At 46.5% G+C, this 17,760-nt stretch overlaps 1 protein-coding gene and 4 non-coding genes across 6 annotated transcripts; 1 reads left to right on the top strand and 4 right to left on the bottom strand.

Annotated features, from left to right (window-relative positions):
* Window positions 1-430: 430 nt before the first annotated feature.
* Window positions 431-3,464, top strand: ORYCUNV1R1565 (vomeronasal 1 receptor oryCunV1R1565). Of its 2 annotated transcripts, XM_089332341.1 has the most exons (3): window positions 431-680; window positions 2,374-2,439; window positions 2,531-3,464. In XM_089332341.1, exon 3 carries the CDS (start codon window positions 2,550-2,552, stop codon window positions 3,462-3,464), a length of 915 nt encoding a protein of 304 aa, XP_089188467.1. In that variant the 5' UTR covers window positions 431-680; window positions 2,374-2,439; window positions 2,531-2,549. The 2 variants fall into 2 exon arrangements, with proteins under 2 accessions (XP_089188467.1, NP_001160724.1); NM_001167252.1 differs by lacking the exons at window positions 431-680; window positions 2,374-2,439 and having other exon boundaries at window positions 2,562-3,464.
* Window positions 3,465-8,628: 5,164 nt separating this feature from the next.
* TRNAI-UAU (transfer RNA isoleucine (anticodon UAU)) lies at window positions 8,629-8,721 on the bottom strand. Its single transcript has 2 exons — window positions 8,685-8,721; window positions 8,629-8,664 (listed from the first exon to the last, which is right to left on the bottom strand). It is a non-coding gene; the product is annotated as a tRNA-Ile (tRNA).
* Window positions 8,722-12,016: 3,295 nt separating this feature from the next.
* TRNAA-AGC (transfer RNA alanine (anticodon AGC)) lies at window positions 12,017-12,089 on the bottom strand. The gene has a single exon. It is a non-coding gene; the product is annotated as a tRNA-Ala (tRNA).
* A 2,669-nt stretch (window positions 12,090-14,758) lies between these two features.
* TRNAM-CAU (transfer RNA methionine (anticodon CAU)) lies at window positions 14,759-14,831 on the bottom strand. The gene has a single exon. It is a non-coding gene; the product is annotated as a tRNA-Met (tRNA).
* A 2,510-nt stretch (window positions 14,832-17,341) lies between these two features.
* Window positions 17,342-17,423, bottom strand: TRNAS-GCU (transfer RNA serine (anticodon GCU)). Its single transcript has one exon. It is a non-coding gene; the product is annotated as a tRNA-Ser (tRNA).
* Window positions 17,424-17,760: the final 337 nt, after the last annotated feature.

Genomic DNA, 17,760 nt, shown 5'->3' with positions numbered 1-17,760 from the left:
TTTGCTAATTCACACACTGATGGATATTAACTGACTTTATATCAGTGCAGCTCAAAAATACACAAAAAACAAAGTCAAATGGGAAAAACAGAAATGCAAGTTTATCTTCATATACATCTTTAAGACCTTTCTACTCACGATTGACATTGGATAACACTAAAATGTGTTAGCAGATTGGGAACTTCGGTGAAAGTTGTACAATTAATCAACTTGAATTCTGTTCTTGACACTTTTTTTAGAAATAAAAACAAATGGCAAGCTTATAAAAGGTTGAGAGAGTCACCATTTCTAACTTTCAGAGACTGCTTCCCAGCTGGTCCTGAGCTTCAGTGGTGAGTGGAGGGGGTGGGATGAGAACATAATCAGGTCCCAGGAACCCAGAGCCCTCTGCACCTGCTCCTCACCCAGCTGCCTTCTGCTCATCAGGGCAGGTTCACCACAATTAGGACCAGGAGGATTCTGGGCTCAGCAAATGAGGGCCCAGCAGGGAGAGGGCAGAGCCGGCCCCAATGTTCCACAGCGTGCACAAGGAGCCTTTTCCCCTGGCAGAGCCAAACTCCTGACACTGACATGTTGACAGCAGTGAGAGTGTCCCTGAGCGCTGGGACTCAGGGAAGGATAAAGAGGCCTGGCTGTGCTGCTCTCCACAGCTCCTGCCAGAGCCCCTGCACACTGCTCAGGTGAGTGATGCTGAGTGCCAGGGGGGCTGCCCCAGGCAGGGCTGGTCAGGGGCAGGTGGGGAGAGGGGGGGTCTCAGCTCCCCTGTGCCTGTGGAAGAGGAAGGTGTGAGGACCCAGGGAGAGCATGGGGATCCCTTCCCAATGCACCCAGCAGTGTCTGCTTGTCTGGCCCTGGAGGGAGCTGCTGTGCAGCAGCACCACTGATGCTCTGAGCCCAGGGCTGCTGGGTTTCCCAGGCATGAGGGAGGCTGGGGGCATCAGGCAGCAGTGGGCTTTCAGCCTGCAGTGGGGAGCTCTTCCCCCAGGCTCCCTGCCCTTCTGCACTCTCCCTCCCAGCACTGGGATTTTTTCCATTAAGTGTGTATCTTCCTTATGGTATCCTTAAGTCTTTTTAGGATGGAACATTTTTGGCTTATTTATTATGATTTCTTTTTCTGAATTTTTCCCTTCATTAGGCTTTCAACATTGCAGAGTATGTAATTATAGAGACTTCAGAAACGCCACAACCACTGTGAAGACACGCAATGACACTGAAAATTGCATCTAGAAAATCAGTCTTTTCTTCTTGCAGGGCACTGACATAAGCTTTATATACATGTGCTCATTTAGTCCTCACAGTGGATCCAGTTGGTACAAAGCATCATCCCATTTAGAGATAAGAACATTGGTTCTTAATGAGACCAGGTAGTATTTCCAAGGTCTTACGTATGATTGTTCTTGGGAGAAATGAAGAGTAAGGACAGAGTAAGCAGGGAAGAAAGGAAGGAAGGAAGGAAGGAAGGAAGGAAGGAAGGAAGGAAGGAAGGAAGGAAGGAAGGAAGAAAACAGAAAGAAAAACTTGCATGCTATCCCACCCGGAGGAAGAGCAGGACATGTGCCTTAGCCCAGCCAGTCCTACCTCAGCTATCCTCTCCCTCTGTGTTACATACCTGCAGAGAGTTTGGGGAGATGGTAAGCTACTCCTTATGGTGAAGTACAATTCTTTTTTTGGAAATTCGCCATTCACATATATGTGATTTGTTAGTACACTTTGTATTTTTATTAACACATATCAATTGTACAGATTTGTGGGGTCCAGCATGACATTTCAATACCTGAATACAATGTGTAATGATCAGAGCATGCTAATTATGATGTCCAAATACTTCATATATTTATCATATCTTTGTGTTAGGAACATTCAAAATGCTCTCTACTGCCTATTCTGAAAAAGAAGATCAACTGCTGTCATAGATATCTTGCTGTGCTGTAGAACATTAGAAGTTACTCCTCTTCTTCCCCATTAACCTTTCTCTCTCCATCCTTGCAACCCTCTACAGCCTTCCCAGCCTCTGGTAACATCGCTTCTATTGTCTATTTGTTTGAGATGAACTTTTTGGCTTCCACATATAAATGAGAACATGTGGTGTTTTTCTTTCTCAATAATCATTTCAGGGCTGGTAATGAGGATGTGAGAGGCACCAGCACTGCCCAGTTGGGTTGGTTTTTGAGTGAAAGCGATAAACGGGGAAGGTCCTTAGGATCATGCCTAAGGATCATGATGGAGTGACATTATTCATAGTCAGTGGTTTTCTAGGGAACAAGTCCTCGTGTACATAAATGAAATATAGAAAGTTCTTGTGGAAAGGCAGATAGATACAATAATACAGAGTTTACATTTAAAGTGATATTATCACTATCTCTGTATTAACAGAAGCAAGACAAATGCAAGAAAGAGACCAAGGAAGAGATGAGAGGCCTGCTAGGAAAGAAGAGAGAAGTATGGGCTTTTACTTATTTTAGACACTGTTGTCTTCACTAAACCACAGACCTGAAGTTGATAACCTCTTTTTCTTCATATACCTCAAAAGGTTTTCCTTAGCTCCATCCATGAAGGCAGAGATGACTTGGAATGACCTTATCAAGAGAATAATCTTCCTTTCTCTCATTTGGCCTGGAATTGTGGGGAACTTCCTTGTGCTTGTGAAATATGTACATATGTTTGTCATGGGTCCTGAAAAAAAACTCACAGATGTTATCCTCATCCATGTGGCTTTTTCAAATTTAGCCATTATTTGCACCACAGGGGTCAGAGTCATAACCATAGTCATTTATTTCAGTAACTTCCTAGGTGACATTGGTTGCAAAGCTGTGATTTACCTGAACAGGGTGGCTCGGAGCCTCTCCATCTGCACCACCTGCCTCCTCAGCGTAGTCCAGGCTGTCACTGTCAGTCCCAGGACCACCTGGTGGAGAAAACTCAAACCCCGCAGTGCACAGCAGCTTCTTCCCTACCTCCTCCTCTTCTGGGTCGTTAGTCTTCTCATAAGCTCTAACCTGCTCCACTACATCACAGCAGTCAACAGCGTGAATGAGTCTGGAGTTAGAATGTATGCTGAATATTGCTACATGCTACCAGCTGGGCAAATAGTCAGGTGGCTTTTCCTCTCCCTCATGGCCCTTCGGGACCTCACCTTTCAGAGTGCCATGGGCTGGAGCAGTGGGCACATGGCTCTCCGTCTGTACAAACATCACAAGCGCGTCCTCTACCTCCAGAGCTCCAGGACTGCAAAACATCCCAGCCCAGAGGTCAGAGCTACTCAGAGCACTCTCGTTCTCATGACCTGTTTCCTCTTCTCCTATTGGACAGATTTCATTTTCTCCTTCTACACAGGGTCCACCCTGACCAGGGATTCCACAATTTTAAATATTAAAATACTTCTAGAACTCAGTTATGCCTGTCTCAGTCCTTTTGTTCTGATTAGCAGAGATGTTCACTTTGTTGAATGCTGGAGAGCTCACTGAGGAATGCAGGTAACTTGTTCTGTACTGATTCCTCCAGGTACAAAGATATATTTCTAGGGATTGCCTTTCCTGACATACATCAAAACATTAAATTCATCAGGGCTAATGCAAATAGACTTTATTTTAAGAATAAATCTGGTAGCAGGCAATCTAAGCTGGTTCAGTGCTTCCAGGAGCCTAGAAAGAGAGATCTTGCCAACTTCCCATTCTGCCATACCTGCCAGGTGACTTTTCTTTTATGGCTTGCACAGTTGTTGTTGTATTTTAATCAGCATTCTGATCATGAAGGAAAAAATAAAGTAACAGAGAAAAAGTGTGTATTCACACACACACACACTTTAGGAAAACAAAACCTTTTTTAGAAATCCTCAGCAAATATTTGAATATAATGGTAAAACTATACTACTTGACAACCTCTAAATGTAAGCTTGATTGAAGAACATTGTTTTCTACTGGCACGTGTTCTTTTACTAGTCAGGCTGCCAGCTCTCTGCATGGAGACGTACGTGACTCATGACCCTGGCTCTCACGAGATCAGTCATTTTGGAAGGAGAGGAACAAAGAAAAACGTGAAAACTGTGATCCAGGGATACATGAATCTGTCTTCAGAAGCTACTATTTATCTGAGACATATCTTCAATCAATTTAAGTTGTTGTAATAGTGATTGACCCAAAGTGACAATGGATTATTTAGTCATTAATAACTAATGCAGATTATTAGGCATGAATTATCAGAAAATGAAGTTTCAATAAAAGCCAGGATGGAAATATGCATAGATAGGAAGATATGAAATGGAGAGGGGAATGTTGTGTGCGGTGAGAAATTACAGAAAAGGACTGGCAGACTTGAAATTCCAGGAAAGAGCAGCACATTGTGATGGTCACAGTGAGACTTCTTGTGTGAAAACTGGAGCACAAAGAGTGGAGCTTGGGTATCTGGTGCTGTGCTCTCTGGATACTGAAAGAATCTTGGTATCAGACGGAAAGCATGGTTTAGGCCAACAACTCAGGTTCCAGCTTTCCTCTGTCAATGTACTGTAAGAGTAATAAACCTCATTACACTTTACTTTAAAAAAAACTTTTTGTATTAACAACAATACTAATGCATATTTATGGGCTTCAGTGAGACATTTCAATGCATATATACAATATGTTATCATCAAATCTAGGTCCCCTTCTTTGACATTACTCGATGATTATAGCCCTGGAGCTCCTTTCTTCTGTTTGCCCAGAAAATATGTCATAAGTTATTGTGAACTGTACTCACTCCACTATGCTGTGTAACACTAGAAATCTATTCCTTCAAGGTAACTCTGATTTGGCCTCATTTACTCATATTCCCTCTGTGTCCCCATAGATCTTCAGTCTCTAGTAATTACTATTCCGTGTTCAGACTGAGTTTTTTTACCTTCTACATCTGATGTAAAATGCTGTATTTGTCTTCCTGTGTCTGATTTATTTCACTTAACTTAATGTCCTCCAGTTCCATCGATTTTGCTACCAATGACAGAATTTCATTTTTATGGCAGGATAATATTCCATTGTGTATACATACTACATTTTATTCACCCATCTATCAGATAATAGACACATTGGTTGATTCTGTATCTTGGCTTTTTTGAAAAGTGCTGCCATTAACATGGTGGAGCAGGCGTCTCTATGCTACAATGATTTCATGTCTTTTGGATGTACAGCCAGTAGAGGGATTGCTAGATCAAATGGCAGTTCTATTTCTAGTTTTTATAAGAATCTCCATGCCGTTTTACATAGGGGCTGCACTAATTTACATTCTCACCCACAGTGAATGAGTTCCCCACTGTATTACTTTTGATCTCATGGACAATCATTTCCTTGAGGTATGGGTAGTTTATTCTATGCTGATATGATGCCACTTCTAATGACACTACCTTCAATTGTCATAGATTTGAGCAGAGACAAATAATCCTTGATCGTAAGCATGTCTTGAATTTGAACTTGTGGCTGAAATCAACCACAAGAAAAGATTTCATCTTTGTGAATCAAAATAATGATGCAGGAAATGTTTGTAACTCTACATATCCTTTTGAGTGGCTAAGACAACTCAGAGTTCAACCTTGGAAAATTCCAAGATAACTTATACCTGTGCCCTATTAATTTCACAACAATAAAATATTTCTTAAGTTTCCTTATCGCTAAGCTTTCCATAGTATTACTTTTATTCTATACAAAATTAGATATCTAACAGTTGAAGAAGAAAGGCTAAAAACATATTTATTCCTCCTTTTCCCACATAATCTGCATTAATATTATTTCAATGAAATTAAAAAGTGATCAACAGAGAAATACAAAAATAATTAGCAATATATTGGGTAAAACGGTTTCAAGAAATTCTTGGAAGACAGAAAGCAAATGCCTCCAACAGAATGTAACAGAGAAGACAGCATAGGCTCTCGTGTGAGAACAGGAGGGGATTGATAGGAAGAAAGCAGCAGTCACAGCTACAAACATGGGGGCTTAGGAGTTGCAGTGGGGATAATGGTAGAGGCCCAGGTGGGCAACTGTGAGTCAGTAAGTAGGGAGCTCCCCACTTATTCTTCAGATTGGTAGGAACTCTGTGTTAGCTGCTTATCTCAGGAACCTATGGAAAAAAATAACAAACTTTTAGAACTAGTCGTTCCTTGCAATCTTATGAAACAAATATTCTAACACCCCCTATATTGAAGCAACCTAATTCTCAATAAATATTTAAGTTTCTTTTAAGTTATTTTTTTGATTTGGGCTGACATGGTGGCTTAGCAGGTAAAGCTTCCACCTGCAACACCTGCATCCCATAGGGGCATGTGCTGGTTTGAGCCCCAGCTGCTGCACTTCAGATCCAGCTCCCAGTTAATGCACCTGGGAAAGCAGCAGAGGACGGTCCAAGTGCTTGGGCCCCTGCACCCATGTGGGAGACCCCAATGAATTTCCTGGCTCCTGGTTTCAGAGCAGCACAGTTTCGGCCATCGTGGCCACTTGGGGAGTGAATCAGCAAACACAAGATCTGTGTGTGTGTGTGTGTGTGTGTGTGTGGTGTGTATATGTGTGTGGGTGTGCATGTGTCTGTCTGTCTCTCCCTCTCTGTAACTCTGCCTTTCAAATAAATAAATAAATATTTAAAAAATATCTTTGGCTTAGTATCCTTAAGATCCATAAAGGAGGTAAAATCAGAAAGTCTGGAAGAAAATAAGGGCAAAATACAAGTGTTACCCTCCTCTACCAAAAACTATGATCCGGGAGTTTCTGCTTTAACAACCGTATCATATTCAGTTGAGTGAAGATCAACACAGGGAACAGTAAAAACTAGGAAATGTTATAGGGGATTCCCACAGAAATCTGAAACCTCAAAGGGATATAATTGTAGAATAAGTATGAGTGATAAAAATAACCCTTTATTACAAAATAGGGTCTAAGAAAAATGGGTGGAGTTGTAAGATGAGTTCAAAGTCTAAAAAGAGATAATTAAGAAAACAGGATTGAGCCAAGGTACCTGAGAGAACACATTTTGATGGAATTTACACATAGTATATATTGTTCTAATGCTAAGGTTAATGATAATCTCATGAAATTTACACAAGAGAAATGAAAAAAAGATCCTAAAATGAGACATATCATGCATATTAGATCATACCAGAAATTGGAAAATAGCTATATCTGTACATCATCCTTGTGGTGCAGTGGGTTAAGCCATTGCTTGTGATGACTGTACCCCATACTCAAGTGCCAATTCAAATCATGACTGCTCCACTTCCAATCCAGCTTCCTGCCCATGTGCATGGAAAAGCAATGGAATTTGAGTCAGTTTCTTGGGCCACTGCCACCCATGTGATACCAGGATGGAGTTCCTGGCTCCTGGCTTCATTCTTGTCCAGTCCCAGCCATTTGGGGAGTGAACTGGTGCATGGAAGATCTCTCTCTCTCTCTCTCTCTCTCCTCTTCTTGCCCTCTGTAATTCTGCCTTAAAAATAAATAAATGAATGTTTTTAAAAAAGAAAATGGTTACACTTGAATATTAATTAAAATGATATTGATAGGTATTTTCACTTCTGGATGGTTTTATGATGTTTAAGAAACTTATTTTAGCTTATGCTAGAAGCCATAAAACATTAATAATGGCAGCAGGTGTATGGCTTAGTGATTAATATGCCATATTATAAATAGGTGAAATGTATTTTCTCGCCATCTAAGGAAGGCCATGGAAGACCCTAGCACCCCCCCCCCCAACCAGGGAAAGAAGAGATGACATGGATGAGGTAAGGCATTGGGACTGAAGTGGGGTTTCCCAGTAGCAGCAGAGAGAAGGACAGAGATTCAGAAGAGGGAAGCGTCTGCACAGTTTTGGTCCTCAGTGCTGCCCAAGCTGTCTGAGTAAACAGCACAAGGCCATCACACCCAAGAACCATCACTGATGCCGCTTCTGGTGCACAGGGGCTGCCACAGGCACTATGTGAATTAGAGCCCCCGCCATTAGGTTGCTGAACAGATTTCAATCTATTTGTCTTCCTTCCCTATCACTTTCTAGCCAAAGATCCTGTGACATACTTGTACACATCTCTGAAGGCCTCTTTGGGAAAAAGATCTGAAAATTAAACTTGGAAGCTCTGCCTGGGTCCAATCAGAAATTCAAAAGAGAAAGACTCTTGTCTGTCATCCTAATGAAGGCTGTGCTCAGGCTGGAGACCAGCGAGTGTTTCCCTCTTCTCCCAGTTTTCTGCCCAGCTCCACTGGAATTTCTGCACAAAGCTCAATTAAAGAATGAGAAGGATCCAGGTCCCACACCTATTAGTATCTCAGGCGTCGGGGGAAAGCTTGTAAAAATGAACAAATGCGGTATGAGGGGGAGATAACCAGAGATAAGTGGGCAGAGAGACCACAGGTGGTCAAAATGCAAGGAGCTGAGGCTGAAATACTGACCAGCATTTCTCGGGAAACAGTTTGCTAGGGATTTTGGACTCTGTCAAGAAAAAGCTTGTAGAATACAAGCCCGACGGAATTTGCATTACAGAAAGACAGCTGGTAGATTTCTACTGTCTAGCTACTCCCTGCTGCACCACAGATTTCAACGGGAGTTGGGTGGCAAAGAATTAAAGGCTCCCAAACGCGTTTGGGACAGTCGAGGACAGTCACGAAACCGGGGACTGGAAAACGATGCTCCAGGTGAGGCTCGAACTCACAACCTCGGCATCCCTCGCACGAGCACTGCCCTATAAGTACCGCGCGCTACCGATTGCGCCACTGGAACACCCAGGTCCCCTCATGTCACTCTTCACTCGGTCTACTCCAGAGCCCAGGGCGCCGTGACTCGCATTCCGCTGTCCCAGAGCCCTGGCACCACCCGAGTCCCCGGCCGAGTCTCCCCAGGTGCGCTCAGGGCCCCGGGCCGGGTGTCCCCGGGCGCGCGGGAAGCCGGCCTAGCTTGGGCTTCGGTCCCCACAGGAGCCACCGGCTGGAGGCGCCGAGCGCGCTCTGCCGGCGAGAACGAAATCGGACGCGTCCTGGTTGGGGAGCAGGCAGAGCGCGGCCGCTGGCTCGGGGGTCTCGGGCCTGGGGGAACGGGAGTCCTCGGGGGACCAGGGAGCCCCTTGAGTGGGAGTTACCAAAACCGCCCTCCCGTCCCACCCGGCAACGTGCTGAAATCTCTCAAGAGATAATAGTTTTTTTTAAAAAAATAGAGTACAGAATGCAATAACACCTGTAGCCCTCCTGCTGTGGTTCCATCCCTAAATTTCCTGGTCTTCCTAGGTGCTAGCTTATTCCCTTTGACCAGGTCCTCACCTTTGCCCTGGGTCTCAGGCCCCTCTTAACCAATTTCCTTCTCTTGGCTTCCACGTGGGCAACTGGTTTTAGAATCCACACGGTGAAACGAAACATTATTTTTCTTTCTGTAGCTGGTGTGTTTCACTATGCATATGTACATCCAGGTTCATCTACCAGGTGGCCGCTTCTCCCGCGCCTGCTCCCTCCCTGTGCCCCGGCTCTCTGGGACCTGAGGGAGGGACTCACCTGGGGAAAACACCATAAACCAGCCAGATTGCGTCTCCGCGGTTCTGCGCATCTTTTAGATGAAAGTGGGCTTATGAGCATTTGTTTTCCAGAAACATGACGTTATAAGGAGCTGTGTAGAAGTTGTTAGGTCCGAAAACGCCCACCGCCCCAGGAACGACTCCAAGAGACTTTCTCTCATGCAACCAGCAAAGGGTTAAAGATTTATTGATCCAACATGTTGGGGCTCTCTGAACATACCAGAACAGAGGAGCCCCAGGAACTAAAGTATAGGGTTTATAAAGGCAAAACCTGCAAAATCGGGAGGGGGGAGAGAATACACGGTTGCTAAGTGGTTGCTAAAATCTTACAATCAGCAATTATGACCTTAAGACATAGACAAATCACATCTTCATTATTAGCCCAGGTAACCCAGGTGCAACCTTTCTACTTTTAAGCTTGAGCAATCATGCTAGGGGGTTTTTGTGCTCTGCCAAGGGTGATGTGGTGCACTGCTATTGTCCGACTATTTGAGATCATAGTTTCAGACCAGAGTCTCATGATGGGGGGGTTGCTTTCCCAGAATGGAGTCTCAAGTGCCCCAAAATGGAGTCCCTACTGTCAAGGGGCTACTTCAAAGTAAGCACGCGTTTTCACTAGAGTGGGTGTCGTTCTTGCAGGTGAGAGATGTGGATGACAGTGAGAGATTGTACAGAATCAGCAGGATTTTCTATCCCAGTCTCCTTTTGTGTTTTCAAAGTAAAAACTGTATATAAAAAAGTACTGACAAAGTATATGGAAAGTAAAATTAAAACATCAATTAATTTTGGTGCAAAAACTTTTAAAACAATGCATAGTCTTCATATCTACACAATGAAGTGGTTCCCTTAGTCAAACTAATAAAGTGCCCATCTCACGTGGTTAGCATTTTGCACATGGGGTGCAGCACAGGACACTGTACTAACCGCAGTCGCCTTGCTCTGTGTGGTTCCATCTCTGGGTTCTCCTCCCAGGAACAGCAACTTGGTACTCCTAGGCCAGCTCCTCACCATATCCCTGTGTCTCTGCCCCTCAACCACCTTTCCACTCTCAGCTCCTGAATACGCAGCTGGCTTTAGAGTCCACAGACCTGGGAAATCATGCACTGTTTTTCTTTCTGTGTCTGGGGGGTTTCACTTTGCATAAAAGCAGCCACATAATTTGTGTTGTTGTAAATGGCAGAATCTTCTTTTTAAGAATGGATCATATTTCAAGGATGTGTCTCCCAGGACATTTTTGAAGCTCTGGCCCTGACCATATTTGCTTTATGTGTCCTCAGAGGGTAGACACTTTGTTCCCATGTCTTCCTTTGAGTGGTGTTGCAAGCAAGAGTCTTCTGATGAAAAACCATAAGCATTAAAATTGTGTTCCTCTCATTTTCCTCTGGCAGTTTGCAAGAACCTTTTTCTTTAGCAGTTTGATAGTGATGAGCCTGGTATAATTTCTTTGTTTACGCTGTTTGATAAGTTGAAATTTTTGAAACTGTCAGATGCTATCTTTTGCAAATCTGGGAAGCTTTTAGCCATTGACGATGCAAATAGATTTTCACATCACCATTCTCTCTTCTGATACAAAGAAGACATATTGTGTATTTGAAAGGCAGCGTTAGCTCTGAGAGCTGTCTTCCATCCAGTGCAGTCTCCCACATCCATGGCAGGGGCCCAGGCACCATCTTTCCTAGCTTTCCTATTTTCAGGGAAATGGAGCAGCATGGACTAGAACCAGACTCTTACATGGGATGCCTCCATTGCAGGTAGCAACCTAACATACTGAACCACACCCCTGGTCCTGGTTTTATCCAATTTTTAACAACTGGGTGTTATTACCTTCTCATCATTGGTATCTATGCATTGCCATTCCCACAGGAATTAGGATTTCCCAGTTATCCATATGCTGAATAATGTGGGATGTAGCTGGGCGTCCAGCACTGTTTCCTCTGTGTCTTTTATCCAGGGTTGCTACTATTGTTTTTGCAGGCAGTGCACAGGTGTGTGTGACTTGCAAGTGTCACCAGCTCTGTGTTGTGATTCAATGCCCACTCCACTTTCAAGCTTTGCAATGTTTGGAGAGATTTCTGGAGTGTGTGGGAGCCAGTGGTCAGTCCTCAGAGTCCATAGTGTGTTGTGTAGCATGAGAGACTCATGTCACATGGCAGAGGTCTGCCCAGGAGTCCCCAAGGGAGTCCACCTTGTGGATGTTTGCACAGCCACAGCAGGCCCCGTGGACTTAGTGCTCCACTTGCTCACTTCCTGTTCAGGAAGCTGGGACTGCCATCCAGTGTGCAGGGCTTTTGCAGCCCTGTGCTAAATTAGGGGCAGTTACCAAAGCAACCGAGGAGCAAAAGGACAGTTGAGTATCTTAGGCTTTTGTGACCCCAGTTCTTCTGACCCAATAGGGGAAAAGCCCCAAGTATGCACCTTACAGCCTTGTCCTGTGAGGTAACCGCGAGTCCTATCTTGTTGTGTCCAGGGGAGTGTTGTGGCGGGTATTTTCTGGATTTCTTCAAAAGCAAGCTGTGGAGAATGTGGGCATCGATCCCACCACCTCTCACATGCTAAGCGAGCGCTCTACCACCTGAGCTAATTCCCCGGCTGACTGTAAACTCTCCTTGGTTTCCCTGAGTCCTGGCGGCTGCACATCTGCACATCTGCGCCTTGGGCTGCTCCCGGGGCCGGCTGGAGCGCAGAGCAGGTCAGCCCCTCTCACCACGACCGGGACCCCAACCAGGGAGAGTCTACCCACAATGGCCGGGGTCGGGCGAGGCCAGCGCCGCCTCCGTCCTGCAGGGGACACGGCCCGACGAGGGGGTGGGCGCCGAGACACGCGGTGCCGCCGGAATCCCACGGCGCAGCCCCGCGTGTTCGGGAGAAGACGCCGGGGAGCAGCCACTCGCGGGGCTGCACTGAAGCTCGGGGTGGCCAGGGCGGGGGCCACCTCCCGGGTGAAAGAAGAAAAGGCAAAAGCCGCTGCTCCCGCCCGGTTTCGCACCGGGGAGCTCTCGCGTGGGAGGCCAGCGTGATGACCGCTACACCACGGAAACACCGCCAGGAGGACGTCTGTCTTCCCTGGTGGCTGTGTGGTGACCACTTGGAAACGCGCTCTTTTAGTGGACAGCGAGCGCTGTGTATGAAATGCGCGTGACCGGGTCCTCCAGGCTGTGCGCACTCGCTGCCCACGTCCTGTCTGTGGAGAACTACAGCCTGCTCGCCGCGGTCCTCACACGACGTCCGCGTCAAGGCCAGCCGCCGTGCTGGGCAACAGGTCTCCTCATTCCCGGACCCGGACCCGCGTGCTTTGACCCGCACCTCCTCGGATCTTCACCCCCACCCCACCCTCAGCTGCTCCCGGCGCGCGGTACCCAGCACGTTTCTCTCTGCTTCTGCGAGTGGGACTTTTCAGATCCCACCCCTGAGGGCAATCACGTGCCTTCTTCTCTGTGGTCCTGAGTTAATCCATCATGGCGCCCTCGGGGCTCTTCCATGCTGCTGCAGTGACAAGTCTCTCTCCCTCCCTCTTCCTCCCTCCCTCTCCTTCCTTCCTCTCTCTCTTTCTCCCCCTTTCTTTCTTGTTATTTTAAAGGCTGAATTGCATGCCTTTGTGTGTCTATACCACATTTTATTTTTCCATTTACTAGCTCATGGACAGTGATATTGAGGTCATGTCTAGACTATTTTGAATAAAGCTGTCTTGTACATGGATGCCCCAGTATCTCTCGGTAAACAGATTTCATTTCCTTTTAGTGGGTGACCAGTCGTGACATTGCTTGACCCATGCAAATTCTGTCTTTATTTTGGTGAGGAAGCATCATACTATTTTCCATAATGGCTCCACTAATTCATTTTCCACCAATAGAGTGCAAGGTTCTTTTTAATTCACACCTCCCCAAGCACTTGCTAAGTTGTACTTTTTGATGATAGTCATTCTAATAGATTTGAGATCATATTTCACTGTAGTTTTGATTTGTGCTTCCCTGCTGAGCTTTTCTAAATATACTTGTTGCCTCATCTTTGGTAAAATGTCCCTTCAGATTCTTTGCCAGGTTTTCATCAGATTTTCTGTTGAGTTGGGTGAGTGTCCGACGTGTTAGTAAAATGTTACCATATTATCTGGAGTATGACCTTAGGCTGTGGCTGCACTGCCATTTTGTACAATAAGCTTCAATCCTAAGCCCAGCCTGGCTTACTAGAAGTCAGGTGACAAAATGGCCCAAGCACAAGTGTCACCCCCACCCTAACGGGATTCACTGCTCCCACTTCCTCACCTCTGCAAAGCTTTATAAGACCTGTTCTTACAGGCTGCTATTCTCTCATGCATGGGAGGCATCCTGTTGGGTTTCCCCCATCCCACAATAAACCTTCTTTATTCCAGTGTTGGGTGTATTTTGCGATTTGTCTTGTGGTGACCTTTCACTATATATATATTTTTTTTGACAGGCAGAGTGGACAGTGAGAGAGAGAGAGGAAGGTCTTTTGTTGGTTCACCCCCCAATAGCCGCTGCAGCAGGTGCACCACGCTGATCTGAAGCCAGGAGCCAGGTGCTTCTCCTGGTCTCCCATGTGGGTGCAAGCACTTGGGCCATCCTCCACTGCATTCCCTGGCCACAGCAGAGAGCTGGCCTGGAAGAGGGGCAACCGGGACAGAATTCTGCGCCCCGACTGGGACTAGAACCTGGTGTGCCAGTGCCGCTAGGAAGAGGATTAGCCTATTGAGATCAGGCAAAATTCATTGGTGAAGCCACTAAACAGAGATTCTGAATTTCATTTTTATTTGAGAGACTGGGAATGGCTCTGAAAGTTTGTGGGTTGGTTAAGGAATCAAAACTGCACCAAGTATGGACTCTTCTAAATTTAGTCAACTATCAGACCTTAGGGTACCACAAAGGAAGGTGTCCAAGGCCTAAGGGAGACTGCAATGGCCAAGACAATTTAGATTAATAGATCTGCCCTTGCACAATAGGGAGTTCCACAGGAAGTGCTTTTCACCATAGCTGCACCAAATACAATCAGAGGACAGTCCCAGGATCCTAGAACAACTCCCACCTCCATTACCACCTCCATTGCTCACAGACAGTAGATTGGTCTGACTCATGAAATCTTTGGGATAATGGCACCCTTAGAACTGAAATGGAAGCATCGAGGAGATCACCTGAGCCTTTTATCTACTATGAAGATTTTTGCATTTCCTTGAGAGGTGGTGCTGATAGGGGAATGCATTGTCAACACTGGCCCCAGAGCCTTAACTTGGGACAAAAGTCCAGCTGCCCCCTCTGAGGCTCGAACTCAGGACCTTCAGATTATGAGACTGACGCGCTGCCTGCTGCGCTAAGGAGGCAAGGCCTGTAAATCTCTGATTTGTATACACAGAAAGCATGGTTGTCTGACTTGAATTCTGCCTTGAATTGCTAGGCCACGTGCTCACAACTCCTCACTTAACTCTCACTTGAACCACTTCAGAAACTCAGAGCCCCTGCAGTAAAGGGGAACCCAGGCTCCCTGGGGACTCTGCCACAAACTTTCACTGATGAGCTTCTCAGTCTTCCTCATGGGAAATGGGATCACTTACATGGGGGGGGAGGGGGCTGTGCACTGGCAAAGAGATGCAAACGGACACTGACCTGAATTGACCCCGATGCCTGGGGACCCAAAGAGTCTCTGAGCACTACCAGTCAGACTCAGAACTCAATAGGGTCAGGGGATCCATGCCTCAGGGGTGAGGTTTATTGCAAGGTCACTGTCACTTGATAATCTTTGCTCCCTTGTAGGTAATGCGCTATTTTTCTCAGACTGCTTTGGGAGCTTCATTGTCTTAATTTTCAGGAACTTGATTATGATTGACCTGGATATGGACCTTCATAGGCAACCTGCTTAGGGTCCTCTGAGCTTCTAGAAGCTGATCTATCTCTTTCACCAAGTGGGAGAGGCTTCCAGCCACTGCGACTTCAAATCTTGTGGAAGATTTCACAGGAAAATCGATGCAGAGTTCATCTTCCTATGTCGATGGTGTTGCTGAGAAGCAGTCTAAGTATGCTAGAGGTGAGAGGTAGCTGGTGTGCTTCCCGCTGAGCAGGGTGTCCTGCAGATCAAGATTTCCAGTTCCAGGGCCGGCCCTGGGGTAAGCCGCCACCTAGGATGCTGGCACCCATATGGGTGCTGGTTTGTGTCTGGCTGCTCCAGGTCTGATTCAGCTGCCTGGGGAAAGCAGCAAAACATGGCCCAAGTGTTTGGGCTTCTGCCACCCACTTGAGAGACCCAGACAAAGCTGCTAGCTCCTGGCTCCTGGCTTCCACCTGGCCCAGCTCCAGCTGTTGCTACCATTTGGGAAGTGAACCAGCAGACGGAAGCTCTCTCTGTTTCTGTCTCTCCCTCTTTCTCTGTAATGCTTTCAAATAAATAAGTCTTTTAAGCAGTATGTTTCCAGTTTCTCTTCCATGCCTCCTACTCTTTAGATTTGTTTAGTTATTATTTTATGCTTGAGAGTCTAAGTTCAATCAAGTTTTAGCAATCCAACATCAATAAAGGAATTACCCAATTATGCTTATATGGGACACCTACATTCTAGCACACCAACTGTAACCACATTTTTCCACTGAGCTATTCTCAGCTGCATATTCATCTCGACACTTCCTGTCTATTCTTGTTGCTCAGTAAACTCTTCATGGCTCGGTTTGAATACACCACTGTTAATTTCATTCCCAGACACTTAATCCCTTCCTCTGAGTCAAACCTCAATGACTACTTCAGGCGGTGCTGATTTGTCTTGTTCTCCATGTCAGGTACATGGGAGAGGCTGCCATGGGAAAGTTGTGATATTGAGACCAACCTCGTTACCATCTCTCAAATTTAGCAACATTATATCTTCTGTTGTACCTCCCTCCTCTTTGGTTCACTATACACACACATATATTTAAGTAATTTTTATTGGTGTATCATTCCTGGTTAGGCTCTTATTTCCAATTTTTATATCTTTAATTCCTACTCCTTTGTACTTCAGAGCTGTCACTTATTATGTGCTCTCACTCCCTATATTCCATATTTTTGAGTTCTCACACTCAGGCAAACTGCATAGGTTTTGAAGACAGGATTGCAGTGGTCAATTGGGTGAAAGCCTCCAGGGAGAAGCCTACACTTGAGGCAGCAGGCAGTGCTCTCCAGGAACAAGAACAGTGCCCTGCGGGACCCTGGGAGAGGTGTGAGCGGCCACTGAGTGACTCAGGGAATGCCTACAGCACAGCACCATGTCCTACACTGCACAGAGCTACAATCCTTACCTTTCCAACTTTTGTTTGAAAAGCATCAGTTGCTGTAACTCTTTCAAATAAATAAATAAATAAAACCATCAGTTGTTAGCAAGATCCATAAAGGATTCCAGGTGCATGACCAATACATTCTTCTAACACCAAAATAAAACTTCCTTTAATTAAATAAAAATGAAATTAATTGATTAATTAAAGTAAAACTCCTGTCTCCATCCCTCCATCGCTGGGAGCGCTCCCACCCGGTTCCCGCCGCCTGGCACTCAGGGCCCCGTCTGCCACGGCGGGAGATCCGCCTGGACGTCACGGCCCTTGCAGGAGTGTGGCAAACACCGAGAAAGGGGCTACGTGGAGTGAAATCGGGGTCACAGCGGCAAGATGTCCTCGGACGTCTGCCAAATCAATGCCATGGATGCAAGCTCAGGCCTGTTACAAAACGGGAGAGAGGGAAGAGAGGGAAGCGGCCCCGCCAGGAGGCTCGGACCCGGAGAAGTGAGCGCGAAGCTCAAGCGGGCAAAGGCCACAGAACCAGAGGGAGCGCACGCTGCAGCCGCCTGTGAACCGTTTGCCAGCCCTAAAAGCAGGGCGCCGACGAGGGTGGGATTCGAACCCACGCGTGCAGAGCACAATGGATTAGCAGTCCATCGCCTTAACCACTCGGCCACCTCGTCCCCGCGCGGGGCCACTCCCGAAGGCTTGCCTGTCACAGGGCCCGCGCCGCGGCGCTGAGCGCGTCCGGGCCGGAGGACGCCGCGGTCCAGGGTGGCGACGCGGGGCGCTGACGGCGGAACCCGGAGGAAGCCGGAGCAGGCCGGAGGCTGCAGACGTGGGCGGCTCTTTGCTTTGGAAGAGACAGAGAAGGCGGGAGGCTGGGTCGAGGCGGCTCGTGGCTCCCCTCCACCTGCCTCTGCCTGTTAACCCAGCGCCCCCGGTCCTTGTGGAGACGGATTCGGCCTGGACCTGGAGTCCCCTTGGAAGGCGCCCATCACCTACCACGCCGCAGCCTGT

Source organism: Oryctolagus cuniculus, chromosome 5 (genome assembly GCF_051225735.1).
Source record: "Oryctolagus cuniculus isolate XC-2025 breed Fujian yellow rabbit chromosome 5, ASM5122573v1, whole genome shotgun sequence".
NCBI classification, from domain to species: domain Eukaryota; kingdom Metazoa; phylum Chordata; class Mammalia; order Lagomorpha; family Leporidae; genus Oryctolagus; species Oryctolagus cuniculus.
The sequence above is the reverse complement of the archived record's forward strand: the minus strand, read 5'-3'. Positions and strand labels throughout refer to the sequence as shown.